The 16,856-nt window shown below is 39.2% G+C and overlaps 1 protein-coding gene across 1 annotated transcript; it reads right to left on the minus strand.

The window, feature by feature from the left end:
• Positions 1 to 244: 244 nt before the first annotated feature.
• Positions 245 to 12,593, minus strand: HSPA14 (heat shock protein family A (Hsp70) member 14). Its single transcript, XM_066549993.1, has 14 exons — positions 12,518 to 12,593; positions 12,268 to 12,348; positions 12,098 to 12,180; positions 10,267 to 10,315; positions 9,406 to 9,499; positions 9,186 to 9,276; positions 8,059 to 8,163; positions 7,308 to 7,469; positions 6,717 to 6,872; positions 5,402 to 5,504; positions 3,664 to 3,876; positions 3,104 to 3,277; positions 2,186 to 2,256; positions 245 to 909 (listed from the first exon to the last, which is right to left on the minus strand). Exons 1-14 carry the CDS (start codon positions 12,572 to 12,574, stop codon positions 831 to 833), a joined length of 1,518 nt encoding a protein of 505 aa, XP_066406090.1. The 5' UTR covers positions 12,575 to 12,593; the 3' UTR covers positions 245 to 830.
• Between the last annotated feature and the right edge of the window lie 4,263 nt (positions 12,594 to 16,856).

Here is a 16,856-nt window from a genome sequence, read left to right on the forward strand (position 1 = left end):
CTGGGAGCCCTTGCTGTGTTCTCTAATTCTTGAGGCTTCTTCTCTGTGACACTTTCAGTGTTTTACACTGTTGTAAGCACTGAACTGTTGTCCCTTTACTGCACTTTAGGCTGACACCCTCATATTCCATAACCACACTTGCCTGCTCCATCTCATTATTGAAAAAACCTGCCAACTTACACCCACACAAATGTATGACAATACAGATTTAAAACAGTACCACACATAATGGAGATTGCCAGGATCTGCATAAAAAAATGTATTTTTTAATAACATATAAATAAGCACACTTAATTCTTACATTTCTCAGGTAATATGAAAAAAAAACATTTTACAGAAAACACTTTTGAAAAAAAAAATTCATCTGCTCAAGAGGCCAGCACAAATGGGCTCCACCTTCATGGTTCTGGGCAATATCAAGACAACACAGGATTCTGGTATAAAATGAGTAGATTTTCACCAGTCTCATTCTCACTGGTTCAGAGCTATACTACTGAAGCCACAGGTGCACTGGCTGAATGGGTATAAAACCTGATTAGTCAAGGAAAAATCTTCAAACTATGTAAAATGCTTGTTGCTGAACCACAGGCATTTGTGCTTTGCATTTTGTAAACCAAGTGCTGGTAATTCAACAAACTGCTGTTCACATGTCTTGACTAACGTTTTGCACCACACTCTAAACAGACTTGGTGGCAAAATAACTTGGTGGCATTTTAGTTTATTACAGTCCTCTAAGAATCATGAGAGACATCACAGAGAGTCACTGCTTTGGCAGAAAAACCAGTAAGAGACAAAAATCAAGTTAGAAAAATGTTGCCTTCCAAAATGGCCTATGATGCCACTTCAACAGTGATGATTTCACACTTTCCAGTATCTTGATCTGTGCAGGTGACGTGCAAGGACCCATCCCTAGATAAAAGAGAGAGTTATGTTTAGGATTATCTCAACACCACACTTACTGCATGTGCCAGAGAGGATAAGCAACAGTGTTCACACAGATGAAAGGATGACAGATCAGCATCAAAATATCCAGGGACAAACATGCTTCAACACAGATGAAATGGGTTTATGAAATTAAGTTTAATTTAGTCATTGTTTTTATATGCACTTTTTGCCCTTAAAGCATCTATCTTCTCTACACATGTTGGAATTAATCAAAGAACACATTTAAATATTGCAATTGAATTTATTTTCTACAGGTTTGTAAATAGAATATATGGTAATATTATTCAACTGAGTAAGAGCAGTGGATTGATAAACATTTCTTGTCATAGCATGAGAACTTGACTTTTGAAGTGTAAGTAGTCTTTAAATTCCAAGGATCTCCTTCAACAAGGAAAACCTTAATTGTTAAAATCCAGGACTTTAGAAACAGTATTGAGCCCTACTTCAGCTAGGCATACAGTCACACAGAGTAAATTTAGGTACAAATAGATGTTCCCTACTAAACTTCTCTCCCTTTTACACTCAAATATTTCTTAAACCTCCTTCCAAATAATGATGTTTTTCTGCATGACAGAGTTGCATCTATAATCCCCAAAATGTTTTCCTTATCAGTGCTCAGTATAAATCTCTGTATGACAAACCAGGCATTTTGGGTGAGGTCTGTTAACAGGCATTAATACACCTGACATCTAACATAAGAAAATGAAGTATTTTGAAACTTAAATAGCAAGTAGCAAACTTAAATAGTAAGTAGCAAACTTAAATAGCAAGTAGCTTTCCTGTGGCACTGTTTCTCTGTTTAACAAGCCTGCCTCTGAAAGGACAGAGCCACTGTAAATTCTACAATCCTTCATAACTAAAAAAGACAAAACCTCCTTCAGCTTTTCCCAAGAGTGTGGGCATTCAGCAAAGCACCCCAACACACTTCCAGAAGAAGTCTGAGATCCTGACTGCTCTCATGCATGGTCAAACTGATCAATGGTTCAGAAATTGCTAAAAATAATCTACACAATTGTATTAAGCTTTGTTTCTTTAAGAATCAAACAATGACAGCACCAAAGGTACTGCAGAAAACCCACATTTCTACAGAATTTACCCCTGCTAGGACTGTACAGCCCTGTGACCAAAGAAATGCTGACATTTCTCTCTCTCAAAAAAAATTAAATGCTCTGTAACAGAAGCAAAGACTGTCAGAAGTGTGACATAGCAGGGCAAACAGCAGAACAAGTGTTTTGGGTACCTTTTCATTGTGAGAACAGTTAATATATCATGTAGGCCATTCTCCTTTTTATCTAAATCCTGGAGTACAATCTATTAAAAAAAAAAAGGTTTGATTACAGTAGATTCTTCAAGTTCTTGTTCAGCAGTTCAAGGGAAGTGACACAACAGCTAAGATGCTAAAATTCATGCATTTTAGCTATTTGCACTATTGTTTTTATGCTTTGGTTCAGGATGTATCCCCGAGATAGCTGAAGTACCTATCACTCCCACAGCATCCTTTAGAATCAGTACTGTAATTATTAGGTAACATCCCTTCCCTATCCCCTTTAAAGTTATTTGGGCAGAAATAAGGTGGAATAACAATCTTCTTAAATATTCCATCAATTTCAGACACATTGCCCCTTCCCTGATGCTTTCCAAGGAAAGCACATCATAATTGTTTCAAAAAAGCTGTGATCTCTCTGTAGGTTGATTCCTAAACAACAACTTTAAACCCTCACTTGAAAAAAACATTTCATCTTACCACTATGATAAACCAAATTCAATACTTAATAACAATGTCCAATCTAGGGAGATCAAAAAGTAATCAACACATTAGCTATACCATTTTCTTCATCAGTTTTATTTTTAAAGTGTTCAAGGATCTGTGTACGACTGGAATAACTGGTAAAGATCTCTCATCCCAGGTGATATTTTTACAGTAGTGCCATGTGTCAAACCCTGTCAGCCACTTAGGAATTCAAAAGGGAAACTTCAGTACTTTACAAAGTAGGTCAATATTTTGCATGTGCAGAAGAATAATTAAAAGACCAATACCAAAGAAATGCATGTCACTGTAATTTCCTAACAATAAATTTTGGTGTTGGTGGAATTGGTTTCCATTTTTTTTCCCCAGAAGGCTGCTGTTAAAACTGCACAGGAGTGTGCACACACTCACCTGGGCAAATTTCTCTTCTTCATTCATGGGACTCTTCCCCAATGACTCGTAGAGCTCAAGGCACACAGAGGAAATGTTTCCAGGAGCATGCAGGGTGTGCTGCCTTCGAGCTGGCAGTGGTGTCCCTGATGGAAACAGCACTGTGAATTTGTCAGCCCCTGACTCGTCTACTCCCTTAAAAAAGAATAAAAAGAATATAGTTCATGCTTTTCTTTAAGTGCTTCATTGAGCTGCGTTACAACAATGCTCCACAAGAAAAGAAGTCCAAGCTTCATTCCCTCTGTCACATTTACCATCCCAGCAAGTAAAAACCCTGACATTCCTACCAATGACAAGTCCAGCTATTGCAACATAGGAAAGAAACAATTATCTCCCTTAAAATCAGTTTTTCCTGTCAATTTTTTAATCAATAAACCTAAGTTACCATGTACTGCTGATCTATAGCAAATCTGTAGCAGTAGTAACAAACCAACGCTGTTTCTCTAACAGTGATCACACATAATCAGGGCTATATATTCACTGCAGCAGAAAATTTTCTAATATTCTAATTTTAGCCTTACCTTAAGAAGAATATCTTTGGCAGAACACTCAATGAGTGCATCTTCTTCTAACAAGGTATTCTCTTTTCCTAGCAGAATTCCTGCCTCTATGGCTGCACCAATGGGAATAACTTCATCGGGAGGAATTGAATTCAGTAATTCCACAGTTGGGAAAATATCTTTGATCAGCTGCTGTAGCTTTGGGATTCGAGCAGACCCACCACAAAGAACTACCTGGAAAATACATCATAATAATCTCAAATCTTTAGTCTGTGAAATAAAACAGACAGGTAACACCCTGTTGTGCAAAAATGGAAACTGCTCTGGGATATTTTATCATCTGCAGTTGTTGATACAAAAATTGATGTAATCTTTGGTTGAGTTGATACTTTTGTTTCTGAAATTAAAGGAAATAAGGTATCTTTGAAAAGTTTCTCTTACAGCAACAGTCACCTAAATAAAGTAACACCTTGAAAATTGAAAAATTCATCACAAAAAGAACTTCAGGTTCAAAGGGACTTTCAAAGGTGATCTAGTCCAACCTCCTGGCCAGACCAGGCACAGTTACAACAGGCTGCTCAGGACCTTTCCTGCACAGATACTGTATTCCCCACACTCTATAGCCCCTTAATTCAGCATCTGATTTCCCTCATACTACACATTCCTTTCCTGGAATCTAAAATTTCCCCATGCTTTAACTTGTGCTGCTTGCCACTCACACTTCCATCATGCACCTTTAGGAAGGAGCAAGTCAGGTTTTATCCAGAAATCCAAGTCTTATTACAGAGACTTTGTTGAAATTAGCCAGATCTGGAAAGAAAGCTAACTCCTACTTTTCCTCATGTAAAACATAAACCGAATTTACACCTCTGAAGTTATTTATTTTTACATTTGAAGTGTTCCACTGCCCTCCATCCAAAGCACTAAAGCCTGAAAGAGCCTGAAAGGCCACCTAAAAACCACTGCCACCAGAAAACAAAACCCATTCTTTGAACAGTGGCCTGGGATACCTCATTATCAATCAGAGCAACTGAGATGTGACACAAAAAACACTAATTAAAAGTCTGAAACAGCATCAAGTGTCACTGAAAGCACCAGGCAGCTCCAGCTGCAGACCTGATGAGCCAATTCTGACAGCAATGAATGCAGCACCACTTGCCAAGCACAGGTACAAAGGGGGTGAGATGAATTTCCCCTCTTACACCAAGGCAAGAGAGACATGAATCAAACTACTGCTGTCTGCTGCCTTGCTCACATCTTTGGGACTAAAGCACTCTCTGGTTTGGCACCTCATGTTGTTTTTAAGCCAGCAAGGAGGAGCACAAGCACCAAGTGGACACTTAGTGATCTGTTCAAGTTTAAGTCAAAACTTTGCCTTTCTTCAGAAGTGTCAGCAAACCCTGTCCAAAGTTCAATGCAGGCAGAACAAAGCCCACAGACTGAACTTAAGGAAGGTACTCCTCAGCTTGAATTTGGGCAGTTACACAAATACACCAAAAGGAGACAAATCCTCTCCACCACTCGATATGCAGCAGTAAAAACACACAACTGAATGTTACTATACCTTATACTTAACTTCAGATACCTGAAATGAAAGCAAATACAACAGTTCTAAAGATCCTGAATCTACAGACTTTGTTAGATCCAAGTCAAAACTGCTTAAATATATCATGACATAATCTCAGACTGCAAGGAAGACAGGCCCCACAAGCTTTGTTCTTGTGGAAGTGTCCTACAGACACATGATTTATATTATTACCTTATTAATGTCATCTGCTGTAAATCCAACTTGCTGCAAGAGCTTTTTAATTGCTTCTACACATTTACTAAAAAGTGAAGAACAGATAAGTTCAAATCTGGCCCTAAAAGAGAAAAATAAAACATTCAAAAAGGATCATGTCATCCATTAGAGAGAAGTACCTGAAATGGAAGAACAGTAATTTTTAGAATACACTTTAGTTCTCCATCTGGTACTAAAGGATTTAAAAAAAATAGTATTTTCCCATCATTAATCTTCAAGCAATTTGGTTGTTGTGGAAGTATCTGTGCTATTAGTTCTCTCAACAACACCTACATGAATGTACATTCATTCTTCAGTGTACTCCAGAGGAAATAAAACAGTATTGTTGTCTTGACAACACCAGTATTGCTGTCTTGACTCATGCCAAAAAAAATAAAGACAAATTCTGGAACTGCTTAATGATCTGTTAAATGAATACAAGGACTCAATTTTTAGAGGCAAATCAAGCTGTGTCCTGATTTTCACACAGGGAGCAGATTAAGCAAATTAAAAAACAAACTTGTGCTTGCTTTTGTCTATTTCAAGCCTGCAAAGGAAGTTCTACTCTGAATGAATATCACAAATCAAAGTTTGCAACACTGATCCACAGGACTGGCATCCTGATCCAAATGGAGTTGACCCCATTTATACAGTATTGCTTCTCACACTTTCAAACATGCTGTGCCTTATTTGAGCAGCTCCAACTGCTGCAGTTCTGGAATGGAAAAGTCTGTTTCATTTTGCTAAAGCTGCTGCTGCCTAGAAGAGCAATCAAAGTGAGCTAAAAATCTCAGTAAGAGATCATCCCAAGGGAAAAGAGACTGAGTAGGACACAGCAGTAGGAACAAAAAGACAGAAAATGTCTTTCTAGTCCAGCTCTCACTGAGAAGCAACATCAAGACTTGCAGGACTCCTACCATTCTGGATCTCATTTAAGTGAAGAGTCCACATGCCATCTTTTCTTTAAGGAAAGTACAACAAAAACAGTATGGGGAAGGAAACAGCCACCTTGATTCACTGCAGTATCTACTCCCCTCCAATCAACAACCAGACTCTGAAGATGGGGTCTCATTGTGCCTTTTTGCACTTCATTTTCTAACCATCAGGGCAACACTGTTACTGTGACTGCCCTGACCACTACAGATTGCAGCAGAAGAGAACCATCAACATGAAACAGCAGGTTTGCCTTCAATCTTACTTCCTTCTCTAAAATAAACACCATCAGAAATCAAAGCTTACTGAATATCCATAATACCACCTAGAAAAATTTCAGTAGCTTCAAGATCTGCCTTACCTGGACACATTGCAATCAAAATCCAATCCATCATACAATGAATCCACAAAACAGTTTGCACTTCCCAGGGTGGATAAAGAGTGTTTTGCAATATCAGCACTGTTCATTAACTTCATCATGGCTCTGGGATTTCCTCTAATATCATGTTTACAAGATCTATTTAAAAAAAAAACAAACCAAAAGATGATACCAGTTTAAAAAGACAGGAATTTGACTGGTTACTTTCTGAAAGGAAGAACAGGTTAGAGCTCTTGCACTTTTTTTCTGTAAGCATTTTAGCATTAACTACAATGCCACTACTGAAAATTTGCACACATCATTTGGACACAAAAGAGTCCACAGCTGAGCCCTTACAGTTTAACACCAACTTCAGGCAACATTCACCCACACTCAGGCATTTCCCAGTCTTCCTCCTCCCAGGCATTCCCCTGACTTCCTCCTGTTTGGGGCAGTCAGACTGCTCCTTCAGCATCAACTTTACTTGAACCATTTCACCAACAGAGATTCTGCTAATTTTTTTTTTTTTTTAAGCAAGCACCACATAATGAAGATCCTGTCCTAACAGCAACATGCTTGGAATTCAAATCTTACCTCTGAAATTCAGAAGCTAAGTGTTGTGCTAGAGCTTCTGTGAAGCAAACCCCACCAATGCCATCATCTGTGTTTGTAGCAAGTACACGATATATTCCACTGTTTACTTCTATAACTGTGATAGAAAGTGATGTTCCACCCAGTTTATAAACCAGCACGTTGCTGCCACGTTAAAAAAATGAAATTGAAAGTAGCATTAATTTTGACACATTGTTAAAAGGTTACCACCATGTATTGAAGGTTTTAATCAGACAAGAAATATATGAGAATGGTAAAGAAACACCACACCACAAGAAGAACAAAAAAGTTAAAACTGACAGCAGTCTTTAGTATTTTGAAGTGAATTATTTACATATTCATAAAGATTAATATATTCAACCAGATGCACTTACTGAACCCAGGAGCTCTGCTTTAGTTCTTCCAGCCAACATAAAATGATCCCATCTCCCCACAATTAAAACCAGCTATGCCAAAATATGTTTAAAAGGGAATGCATTTTTCTTCAAGGCAATCAGCTTATTAAACAGAAAGTTGGAAAATGGGAACAAATCTTTAAAGACAATTCTCAAAGTATAAAGACCAAAGCAAAGGGATTTAATACACGACAAAGTTACAACTTCTAAATGCTTATTGTCTTAAGAGAAAAAAGCAAAACAAGCCTCGTGCTAAGGCAACATGGCATTCCCTCATTTAAGATTTCTCAGCATTTAGGTACAGCAGCTTAAAAATAAATAAAATATTAGGATTTTACCTTTTCCCAGTAGGTGAGTCTTGGCCAATTCCATAAGCAAGGAGAGCTGCAGATGGTTCATGAATTAATCTCATAACATTGAACCCAGCAGCTGCAGCTGCTTCCCTGCAATGAGCCACAACAGCATTTCATTTTACTTTAATCATCTCATTATAGTCACACACTACTAAGATTTCACCTGAACTACATGTGCCACCTAATCAGACCTTGTTTATAGCATGGTATCAACAAAACTGAGTGACTGAAAAAGTACCAAGGTCAGTTGCTACTGAGTTCTTCAAAGAACTGGATCTTCTGTGTGCTCACTATCAAAGAAATCACTGGTATATCAGACTACATATCCCATAAAAACTGCAAAAAACCCTGCAACTACACCCCACCCTAAATCAAACTTGGTAACTTATCAGCTGTGCTGTTAAAATTCCTTGATACATTATTTCAACAGGTAACAAAATTAAGTCACCATGCCTCACTTGCAACATTTAACTTACATGTTTTCTTGAAACTTCAGTAACCCTGGGAATGCCCTACAACTTGTTTCCTCCACTTTGAAAATGTACCAGAGCAATAGAATGTTTCATTATAGACATAGCAAATCCCCAGCTTGCTGCTTTCTGACCAACTTTTAGGTGTGTTTTATTTCTTTCTTTCATGCCAGTTAAATGTAAGGGCTTCTACATATCAGAAGGCAAAAATAGATGCTGCCATTTATGCTCAGCTTTAAGCATGCTTATGTTTACAAAGCAGACTTCAAGTGGCCATGTAGCACCACTCTGGGGAGGATGGAGGGCAGGGAGGGGAAATTAGGAGGAGGGTGAGAAACTATTTGCATTCAAAGGGGTCACTGAAGATCCTGATCTGAAATGCAATTCTATCCTTGACGAAATTAAAATTTCCTCTCACTTCAGTGATTCAGAATTTCCTTTAGGTCACATCAGCAAATTCCCATTGAAAGTTTTCCACTCATAATTAAATCTCTTGCTTTCATATTTTCCCAGTTTAAATAACATCTCAGTATCTTGACTGATGGTCATAAATTGAAGTCCAGCAGCAGAATTCCCAGTGCTGGTCTTCAAGTCCATCTGCTTTAGGCACATAAAATATCAGAAAAACCTCAATGCTCTTACCCAAGGGCATTTTTCTGATTCTCTCCAAAATCAAATGGTACAGTTACAACAACATCATTCACATCTGAACCCAATGCAGACTGGGCAGTCTCTGTTTAGAAACACAGGCAAAGCATAGTGATTAAAAGCAAATAATGAAAAAAAAATGTATGACATCTTAAAAAAATAAAAGGACAGCTTAAAAAGCTAAAACATGTAAATTAATTTAATTGTTATATACCTTTCATTTTACTGAAAATTAGTTTTGCCACATCTTCTGGGTTAATAAGTTTGTTATCTATTTCATACTGAAGTTTCCCATTCTTCTCAATCATCTGTAAACAAAACCAACACACCTTGGTCAGACAGCAATTTGGTCAATAACAAAAAGTAATGTTTAATTTAGGCTCTGTTCAAAGTAAAAAGCACTGGACTGTGTAAACACTCCCTGCCTTAGCATTCTACTACAAGGGAATAAACACTTTCAACATGCTTATCAAAAACCTGTAGCATATGACAGACACAACAGGGACATTTAAGACTTTAAAGAGTCAAGATTCTCCCTTTCTATTAAATTTTCCTGAGTACAAAAGCAATGTTTAGAGCAAAAGTACCCTCCTGGTTATATTCCATAAGAAAAGTCCCAGCTATTTATAAAATCACACCAATATGAACAGCAGAAATCTCACCCATTTGTTATTAATGCATTTTCCAGGAGAATTTTTCTCCTGTTTTGCAAAATTTTCTAGCAACAAGGACAGCATTATGCATATTAAATACTGAGATTAAATCAGCTGGTTAAAGATGTTAACCACAAGGTGCTGCAACTTGAGTATCTTCCACCAGCTCTAAGAAAAACCACAATGCTACTACCTAAATATATTAGGATTCATCTGTTTGAAGGATGGCCAAGAGAGAAAAAATTCTGTTGGAACTAAGTATATTATGCTGGCAGACCCCAGAACATGGTTATCTACTGGACAAAAACAGAAACATTCCACACAGCAGCAAAGGGACATCATATGATGAGAGCTGATCACTACAGAACACAGACATGGTATGGCCCAAGCAATAATAAAATGATATAAATCATCATACTCACAGAGCATCTGCTTTCTGCAATATATTTCTTTGCCTGAGGGTCACCAGAGCTGTCCATAAAAATTGAAAATAACAAAATCAATCATGCATTCAAGGTTAATTGCACAGGTGCATCTTGCTGATATTCCTTTTAACGTTTCTAACACATCAAGCTATACTTGAACCAAAAATTCTTGGTTTCACTCTACAGATACATTTATAGAGTAGAAGAAAACCATACATTTATAGAGTAGAAGAAAACCCAAAATTTCTGACTGGTGGCATTTTTCCTTCTCCTTTCCTAAAACTGATGATTGAAAAAATACCTAATAATTACGGAAAAGGAAAAGCAAAACCCAACACGTTATTTAAACCTGCTATCCCCCATGAACATTTATAAAATATTTCAGTGAAGTTCTGCATCTGAGAAATACAGAATGGACAACATCTTGTCAGCTCCAGTCAATAAAAGGGCTGTAACACACAGCTGGATCATCACTAAAAAGTTTTTTCACATCTCTGATGTTTACTCCAACTCAAGAGCTTTAGTTCTACTGTCACTGTAATTGCCAGTGCAAATTATCACAGCTCTCTAACAGGAATCACAAAAGGCACTAATCAACAGTTTCACTATTGCAATAGAAGCAACACAAAGTTTCATGCAAACAAAACCACAGTGGATTTTACAGAAGAGCAACCAGGTGACAAAAAATCATAGTTAAGAAACTGAAGTACGTATGAAAAGCATACATGCAACTAGCTACTATATTTCACAACTTGATTTTCACAGACAAGTTCAGACCTAAAATACAATTTTTCTTCTCTACTTTTATATTTTCAGAAGCATCTCTTTGCTGCTGGAAGAAAATACATGCTAAGAAGCTCACAGTACCAACCTGGTCTAGGGGAAGGTGTCCCTGCCCTGACAAGGGGGTTGGAAGGGAGGTGATCATTAAAATCCCTTCCAACCAAAAGGCTTCAGTTACTCTGTGATAACAGAATGATTTTTTATGAGATGTCTTCAGTATTAGTGCTGAAACATTAAACCAGCTTTAAATGGGAAAAAATGGGTGCAGTTACCATCCCTGGATGTGTTTAAGAAAAGCATGGATGTGGCACTCGGTGCCATGGTTTGGTTGAGGTTGTGAAAAATGAATATTTTATGATTGGCTTTTCACAAATATTAAAATGAATATTATATGTGTTATGTTAGAAAGTTATGCTGTATTAATTCTCTTAAGTAGTGTGGTAAATATAGTTTTAGGTTATAACATAATGCTAAAATAGAAACTATGCTATGTAAGATACTTTTTTTTAAAGAAAGGACTTGCAGGACACCTAAATCTTTCAAAGAAAAAGAATTTATTGCACCATTATCAGAAGAAATGAACTTCTTCCTGCCTCACTCAGCCCTGAAGACACCATTAGGATTCAGAGGAAGAAGCTGACACTGACCAGACAGAATCCTGTGTTTGAATGGAATGTATGCATCATGTATGAGGTGTATGAATATGCAACGGGCTATTGTTTTTAAGGGTTAATCCTCTGTTAACGTGGGTCGTTTTTCAGGCTTATTTGCCCAGACAAAGGTACCCAGACCGTCCATAACTCTTTCTATTGTCTCATACTGTCCTAATCCAAATTGTCCAAATTATTGTTACTCTAATTATGTTGCTATTTTTATAGCCATTTTATTATCATTAAACTTTTTAAAAGTTTAAAACCAAATTATTCGCGTTTTTCACAAGGTGTTGGGGCATGGTTGGACTCCATGATCTTTAAGGTCCCTTCCAACCCAGTCACTCTGTAAATTCCGTAATTTCTCACCGCCCCTTCCACACCCATTCTCTTACCTTCGCCCAAGGATCTGCTTCACTTTCACGACAGTGTTTGAAATATTTCTTATCCTGCTTTGCTTCGCAGCTAAGCCAACAACCTGAGGGAAAAATAAACGAAAACAAAATGGAAAAGCTGAGTAGCACGCAGAGCCACTCCAGAGCACCCCGCGGAGGGGCAGCCTCACCTCCTCGCTCTCCGAGAACGCCACGACCGCGGGGGTGACCCTGTCCCCGGCGTCGTTGGCGACCACGTCGGCGCGACCATCCTGAGGGGAGAGAGAGAGAGAGGGAGGCAGACCGTGAGCCTGTGGGGGGCTGCACCGCCGAGGGGCCTCTCCAAACGGCCCTGCCCGGGCCTCCCGAGCGGCAGAACCCCTGCCCACAGCCCCCGAGTGGCGCTGCCCCTGCCTGTGTCCGAGCGCGCCCTGCCCTCACCTTGTACACGGCGGCACACGCACAGGTGGCTCCCAGGTGAACCCCGATGGCCGCCATTGCCCCCGACGTGCCTCGCGCGGGCCCGCTCCCAGCCAATCCCGCGCCGCGCTGCGCCGTCACCGGTGGGACAGCCAATGAGAAAAAAGCAGAGCGAGTGGCGTCATCGCGCATAGCAACGGAGGCAGACTGCGCGCGCGAGGCGCGCGGTTTTGGCGGGAAGCGGCGCTGAGGCGGCTCCGTGAGGGATTGCGTAACCCGGGACAGCGCCGGAGAGAAAATGGGAGTTAAAGTGCGGGAACTAGAAAATAGAGAAATTAAATTAGAGAGTCGAGATCAAAGCGGAGAAAGCGGCAAGTGTGCGTGTGGTTTAAGTCGCTGGGCCTCTCGCGGTTGTGAAAAATGCGTGTTTTATGATTGGCTTTTCGCAAATATTAAAATGAATATTATATGTGTTGTGTTTGAAAGTTATGCTGTACTGATTCTCTTAAGTAGTGTGTTAAATATAGGTTTAGGTTATAACAAAATGTTAAAATAGAAACTGTGCGATGTAGGATATTTTTTTTAAAGAAAGGACTCGCAGCGAGATAGCAGCCACAGGACACCTGAATCTTCCAGAGAAAAAGAATTTATTGCCCTCTTATCAGGAGAAACGAACTTCTTCCCACCTCGAAGGCGCTGTTAGGATTCAGAGGAAGAAGCTGACGATGACCAGACAGAATCCTGCGTTTGAATGGAATTTATGCATCATGTATGAAATGTATGAATATTCAACAGGTTATTGTTTTTAAGGGTTAATCCTTTGTAACGTGGGTCCTTTTTCGGGCCGGTGCTGCCCAGAAAAGGTACCCGAACGTCCGTAACTCTTTGTCTCTATTGTCTCATATTGTCCTAATTCTAATTGTCCAAATTATTATTACTCTAATTATGTTGCTATTTTTATAACCATTTTATGACTACTAAACTTCTAAAATTTTAAAAACGAGTGACTGGCATTTTTCACACAACCTGTTGGAAAAGGTTCTGTGATTCTGTGATTTCCAACCTCTCCCTTCATGCGCTTCACTGCCAGTAATCAAACCGTGTGAAAAACACCAATCACTTGTTTTTTAAATTTTAAAAGTTTAATAGTAATACAATTAGAGTAATAATAATTTGGACAATTAGAATTAGGACAATATGAGACAATAGAGACAAAGAGTTACGGACGTTCGGGTACCTTTTCTGGGCAGCACCGGCCCGAAAAAGGACCCACGTTACAAAGGATTAACCCTTAAAAACAATAACCTGTTGAATATTCATACACTTCATACATGATGCATAAATTCCATTCAAACACAGGATTCTGTCTGGTCAGTGTCAGCTTCTTCCTCTGCATCCTGACAGTATCTTCAAGGCTGAGCGAGATAGGAAGTTCATTTCTTCTGATAATGGAGCAATAAATTCTTTTTCTTTGAAAGATTTAGGTGTCCTGTGGCTGCTATCTTGGTGCAAATCCTTTCTTTAAAAAGAAGTATCTTACATAGCACAGTTTCTATTTTAACATTATGTTATAACCCAAAACTATATTTAACACAGTACTTAAGAAAATTAACACAGCATAACTTTCTAACATAATACATATAATATTAATTCTAATATTTGCAAAAAGCCAATCATAAAATACTCATTTTTCACAGTTGGAAAAAGACTTCTGAGATCACTGAGTCCAACCAGTGACCAAACACCATCCTGCCAACCAGACCATGGCCCTGAGTGCCTTGTCCAGACTTTCCTCAAGCATTCCCAGGGATGGTGACTCCACCACCTCCCTGGGCCGTCTGTTCCACTGTCTAATTATCATTTTTATTAAGAAATTCCTCCTGTCAGGAAAATTAATCCACTAACATCAGAGGCTTATGTCTAAAAAGGAGACAGAGGAGTCCTTTATTCAAATAAAGGGAGAGGCCGTGGGGCATTCCCCTGGGATCTCTCAAATTTTTGGAGGACGCAGCCTCCCCTCCCTTTTTATCCATATATTATATATTCTTATATTATATATCCTTATATTATATTTATATAATTTCCTGGCCACATTTCCCTTCTCTCTTTCCCCTTGGCTGAGGTACTTGAGAGGTACAGACTTTCCAATACACCTGATACCAAAGATTTCCCTCTAATGTATCACCCTCCCTTTTAATTTTTAATTCTTATGGAATTTAGGGGTTTTTCTTCCACATTGTTTCCTTCGTCTTTCAATGTCTAATTTCATTTATCAGCAAACTTAAAGTTTGTTTGTAAAAGCAAATATCTTTTTCCATTCATCAGTGGAATCCTTCCCATTGTTTATCTCATCTCCCAGTGCTAGTTTTATCTACCAGCAGACCCACAGCTTGTTTGTAAAGACAAACCTGCTATTCCTCTCACTCCTAATTGTGAAAAACACGCTCACTCTCCTGTGAGAATGTAAAAAGTTTAATAAGGAACAGTAGGAGACAAGGACCATAGGGGTGGTTATTATGGTGGGTGCATCATGGCGCTGATCTTCAGAGACACCCCTTAAATACCTTTTCCCTTATATCAGCCTGTTGCATATTCATAGACCCTTATGCATAATAAACCTTTCCCCAAGCTAGTTTACATTTGCAAGGATTATACAGCATATTTCCTCCCTGGGTCCACCTTTTTAGAGCATGCATATTCCTTGGCTGTGGTTTTAGTCCTTTTTTTATCATCATCTTCAGTTTTGGCCCTGGCCCACATTGTCTTCACATGGTGAGTGCTGAAATTTTGCACATCTGTAGCAGGTGTCTTCTTCATATGTTCATTGGATGCTATCCCATCCAAGCAGGCATTTTAACACAAGTATACTGATAGCAGCTATTTCACTACTATGTCTGAGCTTAATTAACAACAGAAAAACTGAAAATAGAAACAGAAATAATATATATTCATAACAAAGTTACTCTAACACTACACATATAGAATCCATTTTGATATTTGTAAAAAGCCAATATTATAATATGTATCTATAACATAAATCCAACCTTCCTATGTGACAGAAATATCTCTGTACCTAGTGCTGTAGGTTGAATTGAAGTGCTGGTTTTCCATCATCTAACAAGGCATGAGCAATGCTTTGCTGAAAGCAAAGCTCATTGTCCCACAAAGCTACACTGCTGTTAGAGAAATTCATTCTCAATGCCACAGGACAGGGAAGGAAAAAAAATTATCTCTAATCACTCCTGGGGAAATCAGCATCACAGAAATTCATCATGGCCAGAGCAGTGTGCCAGCACCTCCACAGATTTTGTGTGGTCCCATAAAAGGAACTGCAAAGTTATCAAAGGACAGGTCAGGCCACCTCACACTGTCCAGGTGACAGCACTTGTGTAGGTTTGGGTGCTCATTTGCATCTCATTTCCATAGGGAGGCTAAATGCCCCTCTGGGCCATCTCACTGCATTGCTCTGAAACAAAGATTTCCTTACCATGTTTATAAATGATAAGTTGAAGGTTAAAGGAATGGACCAAGCTCGCATAGAGGTCAAAGGTGTGGAGTGGCAAAGGAATTGTCTGTCCCAGAACCGATCCCAAGGTTCTTGAGTCATGGGATGTTGTCATCTTATTTCAAAAGTCTCATGCCTTCTCAGTGGTTTCTCATGTGCAACTCCTCACAGCACTGCCTCCTTCTCAGTATATGTGACAAACTCCATCCCTCCCCTCACCCAGCTACCCCACTCTTTTATAGCACTCATCCTTATTGGACACAGCTGTGGCCTGTTAAGGGCAGGCCTGTTCCTAATCTTTGGTGATCAGTACAGCTGCAACTCCTCAGGGGTGAGATTGCCTTCTGCACTATCTTTATTTGCTTACATTCTGTCCCTCCACGATGGGACAAATCTTCTTTTGGGTAACTGAGCTTGCTGAAGGTGCCCAAAAGCTGCAGCTCAGCTGCCAGCAGTCCATGCTCCAGAGGTGATGGCAGTGTGACAAAGGCAAAGCCTATACAGCTGGGAACAATCCCCCCCTTTGGAGGGTGTCCAAACTGCAGCTCCTTTCTGTCTTTTGTAAATGGAGGAATGAAAAGAGAAGAAGGGTAGAAGTGGGCAGAGGAGAGCAGTGGGGACTGGAAAAAGGTATTGTAGAAGGAGGGTGCTCCTCGTGATGCTTTTGGCAAAAGAAAAGAGAAGGAAGTCTGGGAAGACGCACAAAATGTGAGGGTAAAAGAGAACACAGGCCCCGATACAGAAACCAAAATATTTTTCCTGTACTTTCCTTCAAATCCTAATACTGGTTGCACCATTTATGTCAGCATACAGGTATTTAGAACCCAAGCCCAAATGTGTAATCTGTGCATGGCA

The sequence above is a fragment of the Molothrus aeneus genome, chromosome 5, assembly GCF_037042795.1.
Source record: "Molothrus aeneus isolate 106 chromosome 5, BPBGC_Maene_1.0, whole genome shotgun sequence".
Taxonomy (NCBI): Eukaryota; Metazoa; Chordata; class Aves; order Passeriformes; family Icteridae; genus Molothrus; species Molothrus aeneus.

Bases quoted from the DNA above. Each gene is read 5' to 3' on its own strand.
- HSPA14 (XM_066549993.1), bottom strand. From the start codon at position 12,574: ATGGCGGCCATCGGGGTTCACCTGGGAGCCACCTGTGCGTGTGCCGCC. The intron at 2,257-3,103 runs GTGAGTGTGTGC...TTTTTTTAATAG, and splicing joins AAGAAGAGAAATTTGCCCAG to ATTGTACTCCAGGATTTAGA. The intron at 910-2,185 runs GTACCCAAAACA...TCTTTTATCTAG, and splicing joins ACTGTTCTCACAATGAAAAG to GGATGGGTCCTTGCACGTCA.